The sequence below is a fragment of the Echeneis naucrates genome, chromosome 1, assembly GCF_900963305.1.
Source record: "Echeneis naucrates chromosome 1, fEcheNa1.1, whole genome shotgun sequence".
In the NCBI taxonomy this organism is placed as follows: Eukaryota; Metazoa; Chordata; class Actinopteri; order Carangiformes; family Echeneidae; genus Echeneis; species Echeneis naucrates.
This window is the reverse complement of record NC_042511.1, coordinates 14,831,513-14,853,870: the sequence shown is the minus strand read 5'-3', so window position 1 is coordinate 14,853,870 and position 22,358 is coordinate 14,831,513. Positions and strand designations below refer to the sequence as shown.

The 22,358-nt window shown below is 41.6% G+C and overlaps 1 protein-coding gene across 9 annotated transcripts in view; it reads left to right on the top strand.

Moving 5' to 3' along the window:
- The window catches only part of ptprdb (protein tyrosine phosphatase receptor type Db), an 88,513-nt gene that overhangs the window by 30,574 nt on the left and 35,581 nt on the right, over positions 1-22,358 (top strand). For 4 of the 9 annotated variants that reach the window (XM_029511941.1, XM_029511895.1, XM_029511932.1 and 1 more), the window contains exons 3-12: positions 3,624-3,769; positions 6,001-6,142; positions 11,529-11,717; positions 12,936-12,944; positions 15,575-15,592; positions 17,244-17,354; positions 17,495-17,506; positions 18,074-18,343; positions 19,013-19,122; positions 19,646-19,843. In XM_029511941.1, the coding sequence (XP_029367801.1) occupies positions 3,624-3,769; positions 6,001-6,142; positions 11,529-11,717; positions 12,936-12,944; positions 15,575-15,592; positions 17,244-17,354; positions 17,495-17,506; positions 18,074-18,343; positions 19,013-19,122; positions 19,646-19,843 (1,205 nt within the window). The remainder of the gene's footprint in view (positions 1-3,623; positions 3,770-6,000; positions 6,143-11,528; positions 11,718-12,935; positions 12,945-15,574; positions 15,593-17,243; positions 17,355-17,494; positions 17,507-18,073; positions 18,344-19,012; positions 19,123-19,645; positions 19,844-22,358) is intronic. The other 5 variants (XM_029511876.1, XM_029511903.1, XM_029511886.1 and 2 more) reach the window with 5 other exon arrangements.

Genomic DNA, 22,358 nt, shown 5'->3' with positions numbered 1-22,358 from the left:
TCTTATTACCTCATAATTTTACTAAATTATTTGAATGGTGAAAAAGTGACATTTTCTAATTCTACTTTGCCATCAAATGTGGGATCCCAAGGGTGAACCACATTTCGCTTGTTCACTTATTCATAAAAAAGTTTAAAAGCTCCTAATTTAACACACTTTTCCAGCTCTGTTTTTACAACTGGAGACATGCGTCTTTCCTTTTGAGGTCCAGCTGTTTTGCCATTCAAATATGTATTCTCCATTCTTCGATTTATACTGTTTGCCCATCTTAATACAGTATAATCGTACATCATGGTCCCTGAGGGCGCGGGCAAGCATCTGTTGTGACAAATAAGATCTCTCTCCTTCGGTCCCTCTTGGTTAAGACAGCATCTGCCAGCAACAGTATGTCCCTGTTGTCTCCCGCACAGTGCCATTAACTTCATTTAGTCTTGTTATTTGTCTTTTCGAAGTGCTACTCCACTGAACTGCCACTATCCATTATGGAGTGTAGGATCAAGCAGGGACAGTTTAGTGAGAAATGGTTTTGTTTTCACTGTGGCATCACTCTAGTTCTTACCTGATTGTCAGGTGACATGCTTGTGATGTCTGCATGAAAGTTGTTCATGCAAGTCAAATTTCCATCATTCTGTGCGACGTCTCTGATATCTTTGTTCTTAATTAGCAAAAAAGACAAAACGATAATCTTGCCAAGATTAATTACACGTTCGGCCGAGACTCAAAAATGGTCCAGAAAGGGGAGCTGACTTCATCCATGCTATCTGCTGTATAGATCAGATACCACAGTATGGTATGACTTTATGTCGGCCAATCTCTGTCCAGCCCACACAAACACACCGAGAGGGGAAAGATTGCCACCATCTAATTCCATCTAAATCCCCTTTTTGCGGCACCAGTTAGTGTTTTGGTCTCACTTCCATTTTTGGTCATATAAAGGAAGAAGAGGAGGGCTGCCAGGAGTACTTAGTGACATGCACAAACATCTCAGCCTGCACTGCTGAACTCTATTAAGTTTTCTTCAAGTCTGTTATCATTTTTGACCTTCCATCAGCAAAACAATAAACCTGCTGCCATCCCCTTCTTACCCCCCTAAACAGCAACAAATATTAAAGTGCTCCTTTAAGCTTTAACCCCCCTGCCTCCACTCTCTGCTTGCGCACCAACCCAAATCTCAATGCTTAATCCCACCAATCAGCACGGCCAAAATACACTGATGATCTTGGCAAAAGACACAACAGTTATGACACGGTGAAGAACCAAAGCAAGAGGAACGGGGATGGCAGGAAGGGGAGAGCAGCGAGGACGAATATTTGGGAGGGTGGCAGTTGATAGAGATAGACAGGAGAAAGAGGATGAAAGCCCTTTAAAGAGAGGGGAGGAGAGAAATAAGAGAGAAGAGGAATCACGAGAGGGTTGGGAGATGTGCGGAGCATACGGTTGCGCACCCCACCTTACGTAACACCCCAGAGATGGAGGGAGGAGATGGAGAAAGAGTAACAAGGAGGAGGATGAAAGAGGGAGGAAGGAGAGCAGCAGCTGTGAAGGGGGGGGGGGGGGGGGGTGTTGACTTCGGAGTGGGGCTGAAAGATAAAGTTGGTAAAATCTGAGAAAGCAAGTGCCTAAGACAATTAAACAGCAGCTATATGAAAGGGGGATCGGTGCTACAGAGATAAAGAGAAGGGTGGGGGGGGATTTAAAAAAAAAAAAAAAAAAAACTATTGAAAGATCTGCCGTGCCTTTTAGTATGTTTCTGCTGGCTTTACACTTTTCATTTGTTTTGTGGGGGAGAGATTAGCAAGAGGATTAAGAGAGCGATTCTCCCACTCCTCATTCTTTCCATTTCCCTCTCTTTCTCTCAGTCGTCCGCTCTCTTTCTCTCTCTCTCTCTCTCTCAGATAGGCACACCCACATTTGCTCAGTCACTCAGGCATCACACACACACACACACACACATACAGTGTGACGATGCGCATGCACAAACTGCCCGCATGCAATGCTTGATGTATTATTGTTAAAATTGAAGATTATTTTTGGCATTTATTCAGATGGCAAACTGTTTCTTATGAAATCATTTGTCCTTTAGCAGGCAGAACGTGTGAAAACTTACCCTCACAGCTTCGCTCAACTCGCTGTGATGTCTTCAACAAACAGTGACCTGCCAGAGAAAGGAAATGATAAATCAATGACCGCAGTGTGCCTCCTGACTTATCGTTAAATTGTTCATTCTTCTATACACACTCAAACATACGCATGCCTAGTTTGTGTACACAAAAACAAAAAGAAAGAAGACTCATCTGCAGGTACACACACACACACACGCACGCACACACGTAATCTGGTGTCTTCAGTCATTGGGGTAGATAGCCTCGAGCCAGTGAGGTGTAGTGGTGATTGGGCAGCTTGGGGCTCTCTGACCATGTTTGCCAGTGCATCTGGCTCTTTCTCTCTCCATCTCACTCACTCTGCCGCCCCGCCCTCAGTATCTCGCTCTTCCCTGAATCCACCTCCTGCTCGTCTTCCTCTTTCCCTTTACTTCTATTTTTCATGCTTTTTTTCCCCCCCCTTCCTTACCCATTCTGCTGCTCTCCATCTGTCTCTCTTACTCATTCACTTTATCTCCCTCGCACTTCTGTTCTGCTGTCCTCACGCTTTCAGCACACTCTCTCTTTTTTCTCTCCTTCTCTGAAAAGCTTAGCTCTCTCCCTCTCTCCCTCCCTCCTTTTAAACAGCAAAAAGCAATTTCTCTCCCTTTGTCAGGGTGGTTGGCGGTAAGCCCTTAAGTAGGGATTTTCTGGTTTGGCTGGAATGCCATTAGGCGAGCTGACGATGACGTGCCCTGACTGACGTGCCGAATCTTTTTGATGTTGTGATGTCACAATCCAGCGGAGGCCGTGGTTATGATATTGTTGGCGTCCCCGGAGCGAGGGGTTTTAGTGGTCATGTCAGGAGTAAGTCTTCATAAATCCTTTATGGCAGAGAAATATTAAGCTTCTTTGGTGGTACGGGGACAGAGGAAAAAACATGGTGGAACGGTGCAGGGGAAAAAAAAAAAAAAAAAAAAAAAAAGTGCAGACGCCAAGCTGCCCACATACACACCTGCTGTGAAATGCCCGCACAGGTGCTTGTGTGTGCAAAAAATTGGCTCACACTTAAACACCCAATCACACAACACCTGCCAAATCAATAATGTTCTGATCTGTCTTTTGATTGAAAGCAACCAAGTGACTGCATGGTTACCTCCCTTTTTTATTTAAACTACACACACACACACGCATCTGGCATTCTTATTTCCCAAGCTCTTTTTTTTTTTTTTTTTTGCGGTAGTGTAAGTGCTGGAGATGTGTGAATGGAAGATTAGATTAGCATATTAAGAGGTTTTCTTGGGCATAAGTGCATGTAAAGGAGGAAAACACAATAGTCCACCAAAGAATGCGTGTATGTACAAATATATCATTAATGTAGCACCGAGCGTGTGATGAGAGTGATGTGTTGTCCTTTAACAGTTAGAAGAGTATTGGATTGTCCATCCATCAAATTTCCTCTGATCCTATGCTTTTCACAGGTACACACAGCAATATTGCTTTGAACCTGACCTCACTTTTCAATTGCATCTTTCATTAAAGCGCCCCCCAGATTCACACGAACCCCTGAAGATCAAACAGGAGTCCAGGGCGGAGTGGCTTCCTTCGTGTGCCAAGCTACGGGGGATCCGCAGCCTAGGATTGTCTGGAACAAAAAAGGCAAAAAAGTCAGCAATCAGAGATTCGAGGTATGCTGCTGCGACGCTGATTAAGTATCTCATAACCTTGTTGCTATTTCTGCCAGAAAGTGTTGTATCCCACAACAGAGACCACAGTGGAGTGTCGTGAAAGGCAGTAGTGTCTCCAGATTATGCTATTGCTGTTGCTGTTGGTCTCTTGGCATTGCTTTTCCTGTTACGGTTCTTCATAAACCTTTCTCACAGCAGACATTTTAACCTGAAGCTCAAACAAATGGTAGATTAGCCAATCAACTGAGAGTGAGAAGACCTTATCTCTTATCAGTCTATTAAATAAGAGGGTATTTGAGGGCTTTAGAGATACAGCTAGGCCTTTTTTCTTCCCCTTGGGCAGCAGAGCCAGACCAGTCGTTTATTTGTTTTCCGTCCTTTCCTTACTGTTTGCTGTGGATTCATAATTGACAAAAGAGGGAAGGTTATTGCACTGTACTTTTTTCAATTCTCATGTAACTCGTACAAAAGCCAAAAAAGCAAGTGTTACCTCAACAACAGGAATTTCGAAGACATCCCCCTGCGTTCTTGGGAAATTATGAGATTTTTTTTATTTTTTTTATTTTTTTGCCATTTTATAGAACTGAAGAACTACAGAAGTTCAGAAAAAAGTCTTAAGCATGTCTTGATAGGGAGAGTATTGAATGGCTCCCTCACAGTCAGGTTCTCCTTTTGCCTCACTGAAACAGAGCCGTCATTAATGTTTTTAGTTACGCCTGTGCACTCCCTTTGATGACAAACCACAGTGGTTGCTGCTAGATGGGTGTATTGCTATTATTGTCATTACCACAATGAAAGCTGACATTTAAGCCATTATTAGGGTTGTTTTGTGTTTGGGTAAAATAAGGCAACATGAACTATGTATGTATGTATGTATGTATGTATGTATGTGTATATATATATATATATATACATATTTATACACACACAAACCATTTTGCATGCAAAGCCAAAATTATGTTATTGAACATTTGATAAATGTACCTGGTTTTTCAAAAAAGGTTTGTGTAACCTTTTGTGTAACTGTGTGAAATGCTGTTCCCATAGCCCTCATATGTCACATGATGCCTCAAGCTACTATATATGAGATTCTTATATGATCAGTCTTATTAGTTTCCCGAAAGCGCTACCCTTTGATTTATTTCCCCACCTTAGCAGACACTCTTGGATGGAGATGTTGAACTGGCCTCTCCTAGTCAGTCAGTGTCACTCTGAGCTCAGGGTGTTTTTACACTTTAATAAGCCAAGTCTCCTCCCAGGTTTAAGTTCATCTTGGTGTCTCCCTGTTTGTGATTAAATCACTCGGGGAGATATTTTATTTTTTAATCTACCCTGTATACGCTTTGATGATCACCGGTATATTTCTTCCTGCTGTCCCGTCCATCAGGAGTTGTTGTGGGATTTCGTTTTTTATTGGATTGCAGTCAGTGGAAACCTTCTCAGAATTCAGAATCTAAATCTACTACATGCATTCATTAAACTTATGCAAGAGCATTTATAATGTAAAATCCAGTCTTTTTGAAAGATCTGAAGTTATTACATGTCCCAGACTTGAAAAAGACATTAGTCATAATCAAGGACATTTGTACTCCAATCCACAATCACAATCAATGGACTGCTTGTCAGACGCTACCTGAATTTTACTTTAAATGGTACTGTGATTTAGAGGCTCGGGATAAGCCTTGTGGCTGAGGATTAAACTTGACTATAATGCTCATTTTTCTCAGTCTCAACCCCCTCAGCTTCTCCTAATCAACTAAAAACGAGGATAGACCTTCAAAAACCTAAAGTTTGGTTCTGAAAATGTCTATTTGTCGCTGAGATGCAAACAAAATGCAAAGTAAGATTAAAGCCAAACAATTCCATTAAAGCTCCACGGCCTCAGCTCGACATTTGTCTGCTGCACATACATCTGCACCACAGTGTAATAATGCTTAAAGCATCTGGAGGAGGTTTATTAAAATGTGCAGCAGCTCATTTTGAGGGTTAGTGGGAATAATCTGTAAGAACAGCACTGATATATTCCTTCATAGTGGCTTATTTATAAATCCAGCATATACAGTATGGAGCATTTTTAGCAAATGCAGCTTTAACTCTCTTTTTTGCTTTGGGATAGGGTTATTAATCTGAGAAGTGACACTTCTATCACTTCTCAAGTCATTTGTTCTGTTGATTTAAAAAAAAAAAAAAATTAAATTGTATCCCCTTTAATGTCTTTTTCCTACTCACAGGTAATAGAGTTTGACGATGGGTCTGGTTCGGTCCTGAGGATCCAGCCGCTGAGGACCCCCAGAGACGAGGCTATTTACGAATGTCACGCCTCCAACCCTGCAGGAGAGATCACAGCCTCCACCAGGCTAAGTGTTCTGCGAGGTCAGTGTGAACACACACAAGCCATGTTTCCATCGAGCTGTCAAGCAATGAGGCTGTGAAGGAACTATATTTTAATGACCTTTCTTCAACACTTACATTACAAATGGATCCAGCAAATTCTTTATAACACAATGTTTGTATATTTGTAAACTGATAAAAGGGCACTTGAAGTTTTCATCACTTATAACTGCACCTTTAAAGCATCCTTAACTAACATGTAGATAGCTAATGAGTGACTCACACAATCCCACGGCGTATAGTTTTAATTATATCACACACGTTTTATTGCAGTAATAAAGGTTATATTTAGTCATTTATTCAACTCGTTGATTGTTCGCCAAAATCTTCATGGTAAGAGAAATAAATGTAAAAAATCTTCAAGCTCAACATTCACGCTTTCATAATTTTAACACACTGAGGATTCGCTCATGTGTGTAATTGCTCATATTACTTAGCTACATAGTACCGTGCCACCAATCATCTACTAACTGCTGATTCTCTACTTATGGATGCTTTATTGGTGAAATAATAATTATTAACACAAAAAGTGTGCTGTCACTTATTTATGAACTTTTTCCCATGCGTATATGTATATACTTTTCCAAACGCCTAATACGATGTCTGTAACAGGGGGGAAAAAAAGGTACGACCAAATTAATTTAATACCAAGACAGCAGCTGCTCATTTATTCTGATTGCTGATATTCAGCTTCTCTTGTGCCATGCTTTTTTTTTTTTTTCTGATGCAGACATGTATGTATAAGCATGGGAGTGTAAGCCAAGGTCCACAGTGGTTGATGGTTTTGTTAGTGTTCGCGAGTGTCCATTAATGCAGATAGTGATGTTAGTGTTAGTGGAGTCCATTAGGAGAACATTATGTACCAGTAGTTTGAAGCCCCAGAGTGTCTTAGTGAGTGAAGCTGCTCAACTGTGGATAATCACATTGCCTGCTTTTACAGTACATGCTCATGGGTAAAGGACATGCAGCCTATTGTTTTACCCCCCCTGCACATTCCCTCTTATCTCTCTCAGGGTTCGTAACAACACCGTCTACAGCTCTCCCTCCTCACTCTCTCCTCTTTCGTCTGCGTGTTTGTGTACCCCAACCAAGCCCGGTCCCTCCCTCACTCTTTGATTTCACTCGTTCTGTCCATCTTTCTATTCGCTTTCCTCGTTTTCTCTGTCTCGCCCTCTTCCCCGTCTCTGCACATGCTCTTAGGTCCACTACACAGCAACTCCTAAATTATTCACGTCGGACCACTCTTTGCATCTTCTGTGCTGTTCCGCTCCATCCATCCAGAATTTTCCCTTTCTCACATGGTTATATTTGCGTGTATGTGAGCCTGTCTCTAGGTGTGTGTGCATACAGGCTAAGTTGCGCGTGTAAATTTGTATATCTTATGTGTCTCTGCATCTATTTTCATTTTTCCCACCGCTCTTGATGGAATCTCTTATCCACGCTTCTGCAATATTTCTCTTTATTGAGAATATAAAAACCCTTGCGCATATAGACACACACACACACACCTTTGAAGACGCATACATACATGTATGCACACAAACAACACACAAAAACAAATCTATCCTAAGTCTAAGACAGGCAGTCTTTATGTAGTGATTAGTCTCTTTCTACCCCTCTGTGGAGTCATTGTGTTGTGGATGAATAAGAGGCCACCTGGGAGGAGCTAATAGATCCTGATAGGCTGTCAGTCCAAATGTCAGTTGCACACACACACACACACACACACACACGCACACACAGGTTCACAGGCAGTCCTGTCAGTCATGTCTCCTTGTCTTCCTTGCCTCCGTAAAGACACAGCTCCAGTGACTGACTGGCTGACTGTCTGACAGCATGGATCCAATGTTAAGGTCAGCCGGCTTAATTACTGTGGATTAGAACCAGCCTAATTGAAATCTTGGCTTCCAGTAAATGGCTGTGATTGGCAATGGTTGAAATAATAATGAACTTGAGAGCAATTATGCACTTTAAGATCCAGTGTACAGTCAGATACTCTATAATTCATGAAGCTGTGGGTGTGTCCGTTTGAATGAATTAGATCTTGAACAACGTTGTTAGGTGGAAATGTGAAGCTGTTGAGCCCTGACTTATTTATATCTTTAAAATTGTGGTAAAACTTCTCATCATCGCTTTGGTTGCCATCCATTCAAATATTTGCTAAGACCTGGGAACATGGTGACATTCCTACAGTGAATGGAAAAATTTGACCATCTTATTTAAACCAAATAAGTTCAACAGAGTGCAGCAAAACTGCTGGCAACACGAGTGTGGTAGGTCAAATATACGGACAGTTTGGATTGTGATTTCACTGCTTCCCATTGTTCCATCCTCTGAATACATTTTACCAAGCCGAGGCCAGCTGTTTGTTGTCTCTCACCCTATCTGACTTCTTCAGGGAGGTCACCATGTTCTCAAATCTCAAAGCACTTAACTCAGTCCCAGCAGTGCTACTATTACTGAGAAATACGGATAAAAAAGAAGAAGAAAAGAAACTGATCATAGTAAAACCTAAGCTGTAGAGCGAGGGAAATTTTTTCGATAAATATATTCCTTCTAATGTCAATATGCAAGCCTCATCACATTCATTGTTTTGCTAACACAAATATACTTGTGACTTTTATGAAATGTGGCTTTTACAAGAGGGCAAAATGGCCTCAAAGGCAAAATGGCCTCACCAATAAGACCAGAGGTGAGCCAACACAGTTTTAGTAACATACAAATAAGAGTTTTGCTTCAGCGCAGAACTCTTGTATTGTATTGCAATATATGCGACCAATGTATCTGTCCCTTAACGTTGTTTGTTCCCTGAGTCGGTCCTGAATAATATAAATAGGTTTGCTTGCAGGTGCACAAACGTCGGCTCGTGCTGTAGCTCCCACGATTGGAACGTACAGCCTTCCAGATTTCTAAATGACAAACCCAGCGAGCATGCGTGTGTGTGTGTGTGTGTGGATTTCACTTTTGGGCCTCATATAAAGAGGACAGTGTTCGCACAGTGGTTCCCATGATTATGAGAGCCGGTCTCTTTATGAGCTGTGAAATTGTCTGGATGGCTCACAGTGGAAAACAGTGAAATGGGAGCACGTCCAAATGAAACAGTGGGTGTGTGAAACCCTCCGTCAACAAGGGAGTCTAGGGTTATGCATCTGCTGTGACCTCAGGGTTCTTAACTGTTCTCACACACACACACAGCTCTGCCCCAAACCCATTTTGGCTTTGCTTACACCTTTCCCTGTGATGGATGGTGGAAGGCTAGCCATGTGCACGTGTAAACTTGTGTGTTTTCGTGTGTGTGTGTGTGTGTGTGTGTTTGTTTTCATCATCTCATCAGCCCTCTAACGTTCTCACTATCCATTCACATCTTGGCAGGTTTGAATAGAAAAAACTTCTGTCTGTGTCTGTACATCTGGATATTTGCACGTGAGTGTGTGTTTTCATCCAGCTCATTTGGGTTTCCTGTTCTTTTTGGCCACACATCGCATGTGTCTAACTCTGCTTTTTGCTTGTGTGAGCTGTCGTATGATGAGCAGCGTTGTAGCAGTGCGTCCTCAGTACTCAGTAAGATGTCCCACCCCAGGTAGATGAAATAGAATGCATTATTCCTGCCTATGAGGGCTTGGCTTTGAAGTGAGCGTTCGCATAATGAAAGCAGAGAGAATCAGGATTGTTATGCCGTATGGGTCCCTTGTGCTCTCCCTCTATTTTCCATCTGTCTTTCTCTTGCTCTCTCCCTTTGTTTTCCTTTCTGTCTCTCTTTCTTTGTCTCATTATTATTTTCTATTTAATTCTGCCCCCCCCCCCCCCCCCCGCCCTTGTATTTTTTTTATTTATTTTTTTTTTTTTGCACTCTTGCCCTCCTTCACCACTCGCCCACACAGACACACTGGTACACACAAACACCCTCTCATCTTGTTCTCTTGGTTTACATTAACTATGTTTCCATTTGTTGGGAGTTGTGATTGATCGTAACCGGAGCTGTTAAAAGGCCACACACATGCTCACGAAGCCGGCGTCTCACGACCCGTCAGCCACAGCTCTATGGGCTGGTACCAGAATTAGCATCTCGTTGGCAAGGTTCAGTGCTATGATTTCCCGCAAATGTGGCTCTCTGTGGTGAAGAGGGATAAACTCACAAGAGGGTAAAAAAAAAAAATGTAAAAGGGGAAAATAAACTATATCACGAGCACACGCTACATGCTTGTCTATCTTTATTATGGATGAGTCATGAATGCGGCATGTTACTGTACAGTTTTCAAAGGGCAGCCTTGAATAAAGTTAAGAATTTGTTGCTTAAAAGCTGAATTTAACTTATTTGAGTCTACGGACAAAAGCTGTTATCTTTTTAATTTCTTACTGGAGGTCTGTTAGCCTTTGATTCTGCCCACCTCCTCGAAGCATTGTCCCGTTCCTTTCTGTTAAGTCTCCCTCTTGAACTGCATGAAGTTGGCCTGGTGCCTTTGATTTCCTCTATCACAGTGGAATGACTCTTCATGTTTGATTTAATTGCCTCAGAGGTCTATGGAATCACATTTGATTTTCCATCTCAAAACGGTGCGGGTCCCAGCGGTGTCTTTATTGAACTCCCAAAGATGTTTGCATGCGATAGACTCAGCCGGACAAAAAGTGGACCTAAACTGCTACCAACAGATTCCCAACAAAGAATAACTGATTTTCATTTGATTTTTATTCGAAGACCGACTGCCCAAAGCTTTAGTGAGGTTGTTTGTCAAATGGAATGAAATGTTACTTTTTCTATTTGACCTAACTATTGGATTTTCCAAAAGTTTTGCCTCTAGGCTGAATGCTCATGAAAAACATATTTTGACTTTAAATTGAATCTAAATTTGGCTTCTGCATTTGACCAGCCAATTTCCCATCAAGTCTTTTCACGCTGGTGTTGTTACTTTCGGAAGTTCTTGTCAGCTGAGGGCTTGAACATCATGTTATCTCCGGTACTGAGCACAGACTGTTTGTTGTGCCGTGGCAGATAGGTTCATTTAAAAGAACACTGAACGAGCACATTTTACTAAGTACAATATTTCACTTTCTTGCAGAATGACAGATGAGAAAACACATACATATGCAATAAATCCCCCCCCGCTGTAAAATCAAGTATATACCGCATCATCAGTTACACAACAAGTAAGGTGAATGGGACAGAGATTATTAGAGAGATGGTTATACCGTGTATGAAAAAATATATATGTATATATATATGACTTTAAAAAAATACATTCAAATGGGTGTATTTAAAACACAGAGTAAGAAAGCATCAAAGGATTCTTTATTTGTGGGAGTAGAGTGTGAAAAGGTTGTGAGCCAGCTCTGTGACACCAAGCTGAAGGTGTGTGTTTGATTTCTGCAGAGGACCAGCTGCCCTCTGGGTTCCCCACCATAGACATGGGTCCCCAGCTGAAAGTGGTGGAGCGTTCTCGGACCGCCACCATGCTCTGCGCTGCAAGCGGCAACCCTGACCCAGAAATTACCTGGTTCAAGGATTTCCTGCCAGTCAACACGTCCAGTAACAATGGACGTATCAAGCAGCTCCGCTCAGGTAACCCATTCTTTTATACCTCTGTTCTTTCCCCTTGTCTTCAATCCCAGATTTATGTTTCAACCGTGAGGTTTCTTCCCATCTACTTTTGCTTTTCTTCCCCCCTACAGTCATTTCCAACCCGATACATCTTTCTTGTGTGTTTCTCTGTTCCTAAAGAGTTGATTTTACTTTTCGCCGCTCTTCACCCTTTTTCTGATTGCTGTTCGACTCTCCTTCTGTGGTTATTGGCTGTGTTTCACTGCTGCTGCTGTGCTTTGATTTGACTGTGTATGGTTTTCCAACCCGTCTAAACTCCTCAAGGCCTTGAAAAGTGAACTTTCATCTTTTCTCTGCAAACTCTCTGAGGTCTTCCTGTGCAAATCACCATCACCAACGGTTTTCATTTTTCACCCAGTAAAAACATTCTAAAATATTTGTGGCAACATGCATCAATGCATCCCATATCTGTCGGAGTAACTCAGGGCCTAGGTAAACCCAGGTGATGGTGGCATGTACTGAGGGACTGGCCTCGCTAGGATAGCTCACTGCTGTGACTAAACAATCAAATAACCATTTCCTGGAAAGCATTTGTTGTGTGGGTATGAATTTACCTCGCAGACATTGTGTCCGTGATATGGAGGAAGTGCATGGACACAATTTGTCAAAATCAAAAACTAAAATCACACACGTAATTAGTCAACCCACTCAACCCATTTTAGACTGTCTGTAGCCACAGTAGTGTGTCTAATTCCAACTTCCAGCAAATACGCCCCCCCCCCCTCAGTCCTCCTTCTGCTTCCAGGGGCCAACTGTGAGCCCCCCCTCCCTTTCTTATGATTGGACACCCAGCACTCTGCCTTCTTCGTGGATAATAACCTCTTTGCTTCTCTCCCCATTTATTTTGTAAATTCTATGTCTCAACCGTGAACAGCTTGCTCAGACTCCCTCTTTGACCTTTATTTTTTAGGAGAAAAATAATTTAATAAATTACAGAAAATTTTTAAATGTCACGTTACAGCATTTCTTTGTCTGTGTAGTGATTGCAAAATAGTCGACTTGTATAATTCTTTTTAGTTTTATGTAAATCATCAATATCCGTTGTTTTTCTTTGATTTTTTTTCCCCCATTGACTTTTCAAGGTATTTCTACTATAACAACTCCTCTGTGTAACCAACGGTCCAATTGTAATGCCTTGTCTATGCTGTTTCTTTTCTCTTTATATCTTTTTAACAACAGAGTCCTTTGGTAAGTGCTTCTGTTCCAAGGCCCACACCCTCACTGTCCACTTCTCTGTATACTGTTCACTCATGTTTCTACTGTTGCTGCTGCTGCTGCTCACCTTTGCAAATGTTGAAATGTTATTAAAATGCATGGCATGCATTTTACTAACAGTCGCACACAAAGACAACATGAAACTGATTCAAAAACATAACCACACAAGCACACACTTACGCACGGCAACAGTTTGGATTCTAAAAATTATAGCATAGCTGCTACAACTTGGACATTAATACACACATGGACATAAAAACACACACACGTATGTTAACCTCAAGGTAGTTGGCCTCACCCTCACCTGTTTACCTGCAACCTCTCCACATCCAAAGAAGTGCAATAACATTCTTCTCACACTCACCTATTTACTTTTCCACTCCTTCACTTATTCAATTATTCTGTCCCTCACTCACTCACTCACTCACTTGATCATTCGCTCACCCACTTACCCTGTTCGGTCTGCTATACAGTTACCAGTCAATAAGTCATCAGTTGGCTGTTAGGAAGGCCTCTGGTGGAGGCACTGGGAGTAAATCAATGCCAGGTTTCAGAATTGTAGTCATGGCCGTACAGTATAGTATGCAGCTTTGATGCGAACTTTAGTGCGGAAATAGTAGTCTGTTGAGTAGACATGCAGGCAAACGGTGCAGCAGTTCAGAAAATCCACTCTTCAATCATTTTACACAGTGAGAAAATTCCTTTTCTGATAGATGGCTATTTGGCCATAGTGCTGTAACTTCAGTTTCTAACTGTCATTTTGTTAGTAATTTTCTTATTTTCCCCCCAAAAAAAAAATCATATCTACAAACATAGATACAGAGTATGTATGCAAACGTCATGATAGATTAGTTTTCCTGTGAAGTTCTTCGGAGCCGAAGCAATTAGTTGATTAATCCAAATTACTTTCCAGTTTTTTTCGTCTCTGCCTCCTGCTTTTTGTCTGCGTGTTCTCTTATCGTTTGAGTTTTTTATTGAATTTTCTTGCATTTGGGACCGTTGCAAAAAAAAAAAAAAAAAAAACAAGCAATTTCGTTCACAATTTGCAGACATCACATCAAGCTTTGGGAAATGGTGATCAATTTAAACACTGACATGGTGTTGACCAAATGATTTAGTGAAAGAGATAGCAAAGAGATAGATAACAGTGCTAAAAATGGAGAGAGAGAAGTACAGATTTTACTAGTCACTGTGTCATTTGCAGGTGACACCACCATTTCAAATCAAATCCAATCAGATTTATTTATATAGCGCCAAATCATAGCAATGTTACATCAAGGCACTTTATATGTAGAGCAGGTCTAGACCAAAGTCTTTATAGGATTAGGGTTAGGGTTAGGGAGTGATGAGAGCAGGAGGAGGGGATATGCAACACAGGTGCAAGCGGGAGCATATGGTGCTGCATGGAGGTCATAGAAATGATGCTGTATGGAGTTCAGCGATATGGGAGCAGCGGGCATTGCAGGGACACGGGGTGGCAATGATTCACCACCTGCAGGATGAGGACAGGGGGAGAGAGGAGAGGGACTGGGAGAGACAGAGACTTCGAGAAGCGCGGTGGAGGGAGAGGGAGTGTTAGCTCTTAAAAGATACACGTATCTTTGATTTGGAGCCCGTAACACCGTAACACTTAACACAGCAGTCTAGTATCAAGTGTGAGTCTGTTGTCGCCGTCCTTTTGCGCGATGTGATGAACCTCTCACAGTCTGACCGCTGATGGTCAATTTAAGTTATAGAGTCCACAAACACAGCCGCGCTCTTCGATTCGGAGGGGCTGAGACATCGATTTCGCATGTGCTGCAGATACTTTAGATTGTTGACAATTTAAGCTGTTGCCCTGACGGTGGGGTTTTTCCTGGATGTCACATTGTGTACCTTTCTGTCATTTACGCAGCAGAGCTCGCAAGCTAAAAACAAAACGCTAATACACTTCAGGCGAAATATCCTTTTTTTCTGAAAAGTGTGTTTCAGTGTTGGAGGGTGGATATGTCCTTTCGCAACAATTGTGTAACGGACAGTAATATGTGTTTAAGTGCTTTAATCGATATCCTGGTCTGCTAGTTGGATTGAACCTTGGCTGGAACTACATGCAGGGCAGGAGCAGGTTAAGATTCAGGGCAGCCGAGTCTACTTGCAGTCTCAGTCCACCTCTGAGACGCCCAGATGAGAGCAGTGCAGACATTCCCCTACTCCTACAGCCACATCCCCCTGCTGCAACTCAATGAAGTCAAATCAATAATCTCTCTCCTTAGAGCTCTGTCACTACGTCTCTCTAGTATCTGTCTTTCTCTTCTCCAGCTTATTCTGTCTGTCTTTATTTACTCTGGCCTTTCCCTTTAATGCCTCTTCTTCTTCCTCCTCTCACTTTCTAAGGATCTATATTTTGAGTCTTTCTCTCTAATTTGATTCTTCTTCTTTCAAAGCCCCCCCACCCCACCCCCGCAAAATCCCCCACCAACTCCCTACACCCCCTCCCCCACCCCCCCCAAACCCACCCTGCCCCCTTCCCAAATCCCTGCCTCCCATAACCCTTCCCCTTCTGTGGTACTAACATTGTCTTCTTCTTCTCCTTCTCTAATCTCGTGCATTCATTGCCCACTCAGGTGGCACGCCCATACGAGGTAAGACTGCTGGGAGGACCAACATGACACAGCAGCCCGATTCCTCTTCAACCCCTGGTTCCTGCTTGTCTCGCAGATCCAAACAAAAAAAGGCCGCAGCTCTGGATGGGTTTTAATCCAAATGATTCAAGACTCATTGGTCAGACCTACAGCAGGCGCAAAAGGGGGGAATTGGAATTGAGCTCGCAATTCATTACACTCTGACTTTTAATCACCTCCCCTCTTCTTGTCGATCATCCTCTCTCCATCCCGTCATTTCTCCATCTCAGCCTCAGCGTTTACTCTGTAACACAAAAATCCATTGCTTCCCTCCTTGCCATATTGTGGTCTTTCTTCTGTATTCATCAGTTTAACATCATTTAGATTTTCCAATCTAAAGCATGGTGTGTTTACAACCTGTTTTTCGTTGGGTTTTTCCTTTTTATTGCTTAGTTTGAGGTAACAAAACATGCTTTCACGTTGTGTTTTGTTTTTTCAATTTTTTTATGACCTGATTTTCAGTTTTTGTTTTTGTTTTTTTTTTTTTTTGTGGTCTTGACCTAGGTTTGGCCCAGGCTCTTTTTACCTTGTCTATATTTGCCCAATCAAACGCCCTACTTTTGTTTTTCCTCCCAGCTGTTATTCGCTCAGCCTGAAAAGTCCAGATGGCAAAGACTCAGACACACTTCCAGACATTAGTGTGCTCACACACATAAAAAAAACAAACCTGCACACATAACCACATCGACACACACACATTTCTTCATGATTTTTTACCATTACTTTCTCTTTTCTCTCCCATTACCGATAAAAAGCCCCCAACAACCACTTTTTTGATAAAGTTTTTATGGGCGCTTTTTTGCCTTACCACACCATCTTTAGAGAACCTCTGGTTGACTTTTTTGACAATTTTTCTATTTTCAGGGAGCGAGAAAGCATCGGTCCCTTCCCAAGGCTTTGCGTATGTCGTTCCTTTTTGGTTTTTTTATATGTTTGCCTAGCTGGAGGTCGGTTGATGTCTTTACCTCCTTATCGGGTGTGTTTTAAAATGACATCACACTCCTGATCCCACTGGTGGATTTGAAAGGGTTGGGGATAACCACTTTGACATGGCAATATCTTTGTCAGATTTTATCCTTGAAAACTGAAACATGATTTGCTCCCTAATATAACAATATCTCAATTTTCAGCAAAGAGTTTTCTAAATGCTGTATTTGCGAATGGATTTCTCCACCTCTTGGCTGCTTTGTTCATTTGTTTCTGCCTTGCATGAAAACAACATTCCCCGTTTTTATAGGCTCTGTATCAGTGCCTTTTTAAAGCTTTTTTTTTTTTTTTTCATTTATTTATTTTTGTTTTTGCTGTCCTTGACATTTATAAATCAGGAAGCTACTTTAGACAGAACCTTGTTGACAGTGGTAGAAACCTGTTAATGTCTACTAGTAGACTTTTTTAGTCCCTTGTTCTTCATAGAGTTCCGTTTGCTTTTGCTGAAAACTCAGATTCATTTACCCTTCCTGCAATTTTTGCCATTTATATGTTGGTGAAATTATGGACTATATCCAATTACCTGGTGTTGTTTGTGGGATTGCTTTCTCCCCTTCTGTCTTTTTGTGTGACTCTTCCTCTCTTTTCCTTCTCTACCTTCTGCTCTTTCCCTCCATCCCTCCAGGTGCCCTCCAGATAGAGATGAGTGAGGAGTCGGATCAGGGGAAGTATGAGTGTGTTGCCACCAACAGTGATGGGACACGCTACTCTACCCCAGCCAACCTCTATGTCAGAGGTAAGAGGATAAAAACCAGCCACCAGTCCAACAAATTATGCTCCTTTGTATAACTTGTTTTCTCCCTGTCTCCTCTGATATTTTCTGTTTTTCCATCCCCCTACTGCTCCCGTTGCTTTCTGTCCTACCTCCCTCTGCAGAGCTGCGAGAAGGTTGGTACTGTAACAACTGTGTGACTCGTTTGAGTCCCTCCTGAGTATTTTCTTTTCTTCCATTAAACTGCCATTTGTGTTTGTGTGTCTTGGCTTTTTTATGTGCAGTACTGAAGGTTTAAGGCTGTCTGTACAGCCTTCACTCCTTTGAGATTTACTGTACCCTGCGTTCTTCTTTTCTCTTTTTTACCTCTGAGTGCATGTGTTTTTGCTGTGAGGTTTTTTTTTTTTTGTGAGCATCTTTTGTGTTTCATCTCATTAAATATTTATTGACACACACCTAAAAAAACATGAATAAAACATTTTGATATCACTTGCGCCATTATTGTGTTGTATCACAGTGCTTCCAGTCTTCTTCGAATGCAATAAAGCTTCATCTGAGAGCACATGACTCCACAAAAAGATAATCGTCCATCACCATATAGATCCGATACAGCGTTATCCACTGTACTTCAGATTCAAACAATATTGTCATTGTTAAAAAATATATATAAAGAACCATAGTATCAACTCTCTTACGCTACTGAACAAAACTAAACAATTTCTTAACTTTGCCGTCCGGTCCAGTGCGCCGTGTCCCCCCTCGCTTCTCCATTCCGCCAGCCGACAGCGAGATCATGCCAGGGGGGAACGTCAACATCACCTGTGTGGCCGTGGGGTCACCCATGCCCTACGTGAAGTGGATGCTGGGAGCAGAGGACCTGACACCCGAAGATGACATGCCCATCGGCCGCAACGTCCTGGAGCTGACAGACGTACGCCAGTCCAACAATTACACTTGCGTTGCCATGTCAACACTAGGCGTGATTGAGGCAGTGGCACAAATTATTGTGAAAGGTGAGTTGGTGCAAGAAAAAAAGAAATATTTACGATAGTTTGAGTAAAATTTTGGGTTAAGACTTTATTGAAAAGAGCAAAGTGTTTGTGACTATCACAGAGCCCTGTGTCTGTGAATCGGTTCCTGTTATGATTTACAATTGATGGAACTATTCCGGCCCAGCAGAATTCATTATTAACATTTAAATAAGTAAGAAATGCTTCTTCTAATGTCCCTGGGAAGAAAAGGGGAAAAGTTTTGGTCTGTTGTTTTGTATTAACTCACTTAACTTTTCATTTATCACGTTTCATGCCAGCCGCAGAATCCTTGTCTCTTTGATTGCTGTCTTTCTTTGCTGACCCATTTTGATGTTATCGCCAAGTCTGTACTGAATGTGTCAGTTTGCATGATTTTTGATTTGGATTACATATGTGATGAGCTAGAAGTCTCTTTGAAGTGCTAGATAACAAATTTGAACCGACAGGATTTGTTTTGTCCAGTGGTCGTACTAATTTAGCTGATAATTGTTTTTTAAATTGTTGTGCAGAGATTACGGTCATGGCATCATTCTGATTCCAAACTTGTGTCATCATCAAATTGTTTCCAAGTTTTTCAGTTTGTATAAATTAATTATTATTATTTTTTTTATTTTAAAGAAACATTGCATGAGATTACTCTCTCTGTGTTAGCTCTGCCAAAGGCTCCTGGGACCCCTGTGGTGACAGAGAGAACTGCAACAAGTATCACGCTCACCTGGGACTCTGGAAACCCTGAGCCCGTCTCCTACTATATCATACAGGTGTGTGTGTGTTGGACACACAAGCACATGCATTACCTACCGCACAGCACCACTGCATGTGCACACAGGTTCCTTAGACACAAACCTTCAAAAGGCTAGAGCTCCTAGAGCAAGACTTTTATACGAACATAAACCGTTATTAACAGCTTAAATCACTAAGTGGGGCTGCAAAAGAAAAGAGCCTTTTGTTTCTCCTGATAGTAATAAAATTGCCCAAATTGCTCAAATGAAATTCTGATGTCTTGTGAGAACTTCTTACTCAAGTAGTATTGAGCTGAGATGTAAGAATTAAACGCAAACTGCTTAAACAGCAGTGACTGAATATTTTATTCACAAAAATTGGGACAACCACATTAGATATGTGAAGGCTCCTTTTTAAATCTTTGTGGGAAAGAGCACATTATTTGGAGTGTATTTCTGTAACGTGTATACATAGAGCTTTACAGAGAGCTTCCTGTGCAAAGTTGACGAAGGCAGATTTAAATGAACATACTCTCCTTCTGTCCTCTCTCTTTCGCTCCAGCATCGTGCCAAAGGCTCAGAGGACCCATATAAAGAGATTGATGGCATCGCCACGACCCGCTACAGCGTAGGTGGCCTCAGCCCATACTCCCACTACGACTTTCGGGTGGCAGCCGTTAACACCATCGGCCAGGGCCCCTCCAGCGACGTGGTGGAGGCTCGCACTGCGGAGCAGGCCCCTTCCTCACCTCCTCGACAGGTCTACATGATGCCTTGATTTGACAAAGCTGAAGTTTTCACAACACACAGTACCACGAACAAGCTGAGCTGTTATACAAAATAATTAATTGCCTGATATTTCAAGACAATTAGACACAATGTAGAGAATTCAATTCAATCTTTATTAAAAGACTCTGGTCCATAAAAACATGCACTATAGAAACATCAATAATTAAATAAATACTGTATTTTCCGCACTATAAGGCGCACTTAAAATCCTTATATTTTCTCAAAAATCGGCAGTGCACCTTATGTATAAATTCTTGCTGTCCTTACTGACCTCGAACCAATTTTATGTGGTACACTGCGCTCAAAAATCTGTCAAAATGTTTTAGTGCGACTTTTTTAAGCAACAAAGCCGCTCCGCTTGATGGATTGTCAGAGCATTCCCAGTTGACACGGATGTTGTTAAAACATTGGTCCTTGGCTGGCTTCGGGTTGAAACGTCAGACAACTTTAGATAACTAATTAGACGTCAAGCCAACGTTAGTTTAACGTAAACCCTATTTTTAAATCCATATCATAATCCAATTATAATCAAATGTTGGGAGACAACGTTGTTCCAACATCAAACTAACTTCAGGTGTTTTCTATTGCTGGCAACGATAAACCAATCAGAGAACAATACGCAGTACGTTCTGCCACTTTTTGTAATACCAGTGCTTCACTTTCTAAATGTTTTATCATGTGCCTTATCTATGAAAATAGACCCGTTCATTGGTATTGCGCCTAATAATGCGGTGCGCCTTATGGTCCGCAAAATACGGTATGTATAAACTATACATTTAGGAACAGTTCACATATCGGCATTTCTTCCAAGGGATCCTCAGTTTAGATGAGTAATGGCAACAGCTCATCGTGGGTTTGGAGAGTGACCCTATGATAATGTGCATAAATACATAAAAGTTCTTAACAGAGCTTTAAAAGTGCTTACACCTGCAGTGACAAACATTGAACTTGCACTAGCACCTCTTGGTACTTTAAGTAAAATCCTCATTGCATCATTATATGCAACTTGCAGTCTTTGTAAGCTTGCTTTTATTTAACATGACCAAAGCTGTGCTGTGTACAGTGGTGTGCAATAAACAAAGCCACTTTTGCATTGAAAGAACACATGCCGAATTTGCGTGCAGCAGTGTTAGCTTGTGCATACAACTTTTGGCATTGTCTGGAAATATCATCATCATCATCTGTCAACTTGTCCGTAATAATGTGCCCAAGGTATTTAACTTTATCGCAAACCTCAGGATTCACATCTGATAACTTCAATAATCGGAAATTTTAAACATTTGTCCATTTTCGTTCTGCATATTAACACAGCACTCTTACAGGGATTGTCCTATTGCACACCATACTCAGTACAAATCAAGAAGCTGCTGTAGACCAGCACTACTTGCGTTAAGCATCACCAGATCATCTGCGTACATAAGATGATTCACAAGTGTTTCACCAATCAGACAACCAGTGTTAAAGCCTCTCAGTCTCATAGTTAAATCATCCAAATATAAATTAAACAGAACTGGGGATAAAATTCTACCCTGTCGGACACCATTGCGAACTTCAAATGAGGATGAGATCTTACTTCCCCATTTAACCTGCATAGTCCGATGAGCGTACCAATAAGCCAGAACCCTCACAATGTACCCAGGGATCCCTCTTTGCTTCAGTTTGATTTAGAGCTTTTTGTGGTTTACACAAATAAAAAATCTTTGGAGGCATCTATAAAACACATGAGGACAGATGAATCTTTGTTTCTGTAGTTGTGAACCATTTCTTTGAGAGCATAGACACATAAGTCAGTGCCATGTTTTGGTTTAAATCCAAACTGACTGTCAGAAGATGAAACACTTTCAGATATTTGATCCAACAGGATCCTTTCCACGGCTTCAGACAGAACACTGGCTAAGGCCATGGGTCTGTAATTATCCATGCTCCCAACTTTACCACCCTTGTCCTTTATAACTTGAACAAGCAACACAGACAACACTGAATCTGGTAGTAAACCATGGATCATAAAACCAGGTGATAGCCCGAAGAGGAGATAACTTCAAGCTAGCATTTTTCAGATGTTCAGTAGAAATACCCTCCATGCCACAAGCTTTGAAATCAGACAATTTAAGAATAGCTTCCACACAACTGGTGTGCCGTAATTCCTATTAATTCACTACTACATGTCAGAATCATCTACATACAGCTCGCTTTTAATACAGTTGAACAATGAACTACAATGCTGTCGCCACAATGCCACAATGTTATCCTTCAGCTGTGCAAGGTAAGGGTAGATTGCACCCTCCTTCCAAAACTCAGCAGCACTGTTGCTTAATGGCTTCTTGGCCATGGAATCAGCCCTCATGATTTACTCCTTCTTATATATACAGTACAGGCCAAACGTTTGGACCCACTTACCTCTTCATTTGAATGAGAAGGTGTGTCCAAACTTTTGGCCTGTACTGTATAGCGAATGGCATATTAATATCTGGCATTAGTGAGCTTTT